Source organism: Ammodytes marinus (assembly GCF_949987685.1).
Source record: "Ammodytes marinus genome assembly, chromosome: 10".
Taxonomy (NCBI): Eukaryota; Metazoa; Chordata; class Actinopteri; order Uranoscopiformes; family Ammodytidae; genus Ammodytes; species Ammodytes marinus.
Genome location: NC_137214.1, coordinates 32,357,550 through 32,362,549, shown reverse-complemented (window position 1 = coordinate 32,362,549; position 5,000 = coordinate 32,357,550). Strand labels below are relative to the sequence as shown.

The 5,000-nt window shown below is 37.7% G+C and overlaps 1 protein-coding gene across 1 annotated transcript in view; it reads right to left on the bottom strand.

Moving 5' to 3' along the window:
* Window positions 1-4,329: 4,329 nt before the first annotated feature.
* The window catches only part of ccdc69 (coiled-coil domain containing 69), a 26,288-nt gene continuing 25,617 nt past the window's right edge, over window positions 4,330-5,000 (bottom strand). The window contains exon 9 of the mRNA XM_080036194.1: window positions 4,330-4,529. Within this exon, the coding sequence (XP_079892320.1) occupies window positions 4,370-4,529 (160 nt within the window). The 3' untranslated portion in view covers window positions 4,330-4,369. The remainder of the gene's footprint in view (window positions 4,530-5,000) is intronic.

Sequence of the window (5,000 nt, the reverse complement as noted above, 5' to 3'; positions counted from 1 at the left end):
ACCCTCTGATCCTTTGATCTTAGAGAAGACGTTGTTGTTGTTGTTGACGCTTTAGAAAGATCAAAGGAACACAGAGGGTTCCATTGGAATGTTTAGAACATATTTATGGATTTTTTAAATTATATAATGCGTCACCATGACAACAAATTGAACAATTTGAGAACCAGTCAAAAAAATCAATATATGATGTCACAGTTGTCTTTTATAAAAATCTGATAATAAAATAAATGATCATTAATGTTCATAAATATTATAGAACGCTGGTTAGGGTTAGGTTTAGGCTTAGGTTTAGGGTAAGGCTTAGGTTTAGGGTTAGGCTTAGGGTTAGGTTTAGGGTTAGATTTAGGCTTAAGGCCTTTGCACACCGGGCGCAACGCGAATAAACGGCAGGAAAAAGCAAATATTTTGGAAGGTGAATTTTGTCGCGTCGCAGAAAAATCTAACTCAGTTCAAAAAAATAAAAGCCGGAAATTCGTGAAGCGAAATTACGTTTAGGCTTAGGGTTAGGGTTAATCCACCTCTTCACATCATTCATGCAAATATATTCTGTAGGGTTAGGGTTGGGCTAGGGTTGCTATCTCACACAAGGAAAGTCTGACGCACATGAAACTTAATCCACTTCTTAACATCAGTCGTGCATATATACCCACCAAAGGATTTGATTCTCGGATGAAGAGAGATCGATTTTGAGAGGGGGTGCTTTTCACAGCAAGACAGTCCATTTTTTCTCTTCATCCGAGAATCAAATCCTTTGGTGGGTATATTTGCATGACTGATGTTAATGAGTGGAGTAAATTTCATGGGCACGGGGAACATAGGACCCTTTATAAAAAAAAAAGTTCCTATGTTCCCCGTTTTCCCTTAACTGGTCCTAATAATATTTAGAAAGGGTTTATTTTCTCCACCATAATTTCCATAATTGCATGACATAAACCTTCGCTGAGTTAATTCAGCATTTTTCACAGTAGATTACAGGGTTAGAGCCTGTAGGCCGACATAGGACTATACGCCGGTTATGGTCAGGGTTAGGTTTTTTTTATTTTTTTTTCATGCATCTTATATGTTGTTTTGTATTGTATCTTGTACAGCACTTTGGTCAACTGATGCTGTTTTTAAATGTGCTATAGGAATAATTTTGACTTTTAGGCTTAGTTTTAGGGTTAGGTTTAGGGTTAAGGATACTTACTCCACTTATCAACATCAGTCATGCAAATATACCCACCGAAGGATTTGATTCTCGAATGAAGAGAAATCAATTTTGAGAGGGGTTGCAGACAAAGTATAAAATCACACACACACACACACACACACACACACACACACACACACACACACACACACACACACACACACACACACACACACACACACACACACACACACACAGAGACAGACAGCGGTTTCTTTTGAAAATGTTTATTTCATCAATTGAATGAAACAAAAAGGAGAAAAACAAAACAAACTGCTGGACATAAAATCCAAGAAAAAGTTCGAACAAGTTTTTACACGTTAAAGAAACTGAAAAAAAAAAAATCAAATTCTTCAAAAAAATCTACGGCAACAAAACTGGACAAATCTCAAAAACTCAATCTTAAAATCTCTCTTATACAGTCGACTAAAATACTGTTCAAAGTGCTCAGTGCATAAGGAGAGGGTGGGGAGGTGGGTGGGGGGGGGGGTTTGTCAAAATACTGACAGCTGAAAAAAAATAATCAATTTTTTTTTCATAGTTTTTTTTTGGCAATATCACATGACTACATCAAATCCCATAATAACATTGTCATGGTAACACAAAGAAAAAAAGTATAATGGACTATGAGTGGCAAATATTCTTCACAACTTTTAAAAGTAAATCTCAAACTGACTGACAGCTGTTCAAGGCGGATTGATACAGTGATTATTAATACAATTTAGTTAAAGTTTAAAGGTGGAGTCAGTGATTCTGGAGAACGCTTGTTGTCAAAATCACTTTGTCAAAATCAGTGAATATCTCCTCATGATCCGCTACCTGTCTGTACTGTGTGCGAACTTGTATGTTAACAAAAGGGGCCGGACCTAGCTATAGCAACATGCCCTTTTACAGAGCCTAGGCTGCACACACACACACACACACACACACACACACACACACACACACACACACACACACACACACACACACACACACACACACACACACACACACACACACACACACACACACACACACACACACACACACACACACGTAGTGGATCATGAGGAAATATTCACAAATTTTGACAAAAAAGTGATTTTGACAACAAGCGTTCTCCAGAATCACTGACTGCACCTTTAAACACTAGACAAGGGGAAAACCATGAGTCATGTTGGTGGATTTCAACACTGACGATTTAAAATGGTAAAATATTCTCAATACAGAAGTGGCTAAAAATAAGTCAGACACAATAAGTGTGTGTGTGTGTTGTTAAGTGTGTGTGTGTGTGTGTATGTGGGGTTGGTTAAGTGAGTGTGTGTGTGTGTGTGTGTGTGTGTCAAAATCAGTCAGTCCCTGTAACCCTGTTAAACTGATTGTCTTGTCAGTGACTTACTACATCACTAAAACCCCACAACCAAATATTCCATATCACCTCTGTGCCCTGGAGCAAGGCACTTAGAATCAGGGTCTGACAGTGGAAATATATATATTTTTTTTTTATGGGAGTATGAAGTGCGATATTTCTCATATGGAACAAATTCTCAAAAATATCGATCTTATAATCGACTTATTCTATATCAACACAGAAGCTCAGAATATAAATTTTTTAGGTTGAAAAATTCGAGTTTTAGGCACTTTTAGCGGACAGATAGACGGATATATCGTAGAATTACATGTCGCACCAAGAAGAAAGTTATCCCCGTTATAAGTGGATACGATCACATAGTCAGCAATGGGAACGTTGACGTTAAAGGCCTACTTCACCGGTTTGAATATGAAGGTGTATTGAATTCTGAGATCCTATGTAGTATAAATGTGCAAAAAAATAAAAAATCGGTTCATCCTAGCCTGAGAAAAGGCAGAAAGAGTGTTTTTTTAACCCTATATTTCTCTTTCTCGTGACATCACAGAAAGAGAAATATAGGGTGAAAAAAAACGTACTTTGTAAATATTACTGTGATGTCTTTTACTGTGACATCACAGTAATATTTACAAAGTATGTTTTTTTTAACCCTATATTTCTCTTTCTGTGATGTCACGAGAAAGAGAAATATAGGGTTAAAAAAAACACTCTTTCTGCCTTTTCTCAGGCTAGGATGAACCGATTTTTTATTTTTTTGCACATTTATACTACATAGGATCTCAGAATTCAATACACCTTCATATTCAAACCGGTGAAGTAGGCCTTTAATACACAACGTTTTCAATCAAAAAATTTGACAAAAACAAAACTAAAAATCGTTTCAGTTGTGGGGGGAAAAATTCAGATTCACAAAATCCCTGTTAAAGAGATGTAGTATCGACAAATACACACCTCTTAAATTAACATTTTGCTTGACTTATTTTTCTAGCCGAATAGCTAGAAAACTAAGTAGCTACGTCGCCACAAAAAGGTATTTCGCAAAGAATCTTCTAGACTGATTCCTCCAAGTTTTTTTTGACAGAAAAGAAAAAATTAATTTAAAATTTAACCCACAATCAGAACAGATCATTTTAGGCTAATTTTGATGCAGATAAAAAGTTTGTTTTACCCCCCAAAAAAAAAAAAAAATTAAAATTAACCCAAACTCAGACAGAAAAGGCCTAACATTATAACATTAAGAATATTTTGATGCAGTTTTCAGCCGGAGATATATCCCGTAAAGCAGAGATAATGTAACAGACTTTAGAGGGTTCATGGAGTTGCAGTCCGATGGGAAATACTTACAGAGTTAATACAAGTCTCCTGTTTGTGTTCTGAGTTTAATCCAGTTTTTAAGAGTCGAAGCCGAAGCCCAGTGTGAGTTTGTATCCGGGTAAAACCAGGCCGATATATCCACGTTGAGGTGTGTGTGTGTGTATATCTCTCTCTATGTGTGTGTGTGTGTGTCTGTGTCTGTGTGTGTGTGTCTGTCTGTCCGAGTGTGTGTGTCTCTGTCAGTGTGTGTATATCTCTCTCAGTCTGTCTGTCTGTCTGTCTGTCTGTCTGTCTGTCTGTCTGTCAGTGTGTGTATCTCTCTGTCTGTCAGTCCGTCTCTCTGTCAGTGTGTCTGTCTGTCTGTCTATCAGTGTGTGTATATATCTCTCTCAGTGTGTGTGTGTGTGTCTGTCTGTCTGTCTGTCTGTCTGTCTGTCTGTCTGTCAGTCTCTCTCTCTGTCTGTCTGTCTGTCTGTCTGTCTGTCTGTCTCTCTGTCTGCCTGCCTGTCTGTCTGTCAGTGTGTGTGTTTGATGGGTATGTGCAGGATGGTTGGACATGAGTCTTTGTGCCTCAGTTTAAACATCAGCTGTTCTTTCTCCTGAGACAGATTCTGGTTGAGCAGACACTGCCTCTCGAGCGCCGACTTCACTTCACTCTGCTCCTTAGACAGGGTCCTGGGGGAAAACACAAAGGAATATAGTTAAAGACCTGTCTGTCTGTCTGTCTGTCTGTCTGTCTGTCTGTCTGTCTGTCTGTCTGTCTGTCTGTCATCCTAGCCTGAGAAAAGGCAGAAAGAGTGTTTTATGGTCTCACTGTCTAACCCTACATTTGTAAGTCTGCTCCTTAGACAGCGTCCTGGGGAAATAACAAAGGAATTCAGTTAAAGACTTGTGTGTGTGTGTGTGTGTGTGTGTGTGTGTGTGTGTGTGTGATGTGAGTGAGTGAGAAAAGGAATTAATATTAATAAGGAATTCAATTAAGGTATTATATATATTGAAATACAAAAGGTAAAAATATAGTTTTTTCACACCTTTTTTGACTTTTAATTTTTTGCTTGACATTTACCTTTTATTTAAACAATGTCTTAGAAACCTTTTAAGTAGACTATGTCTATTTATCTTCCATAACATGTCTTCTTTCATACT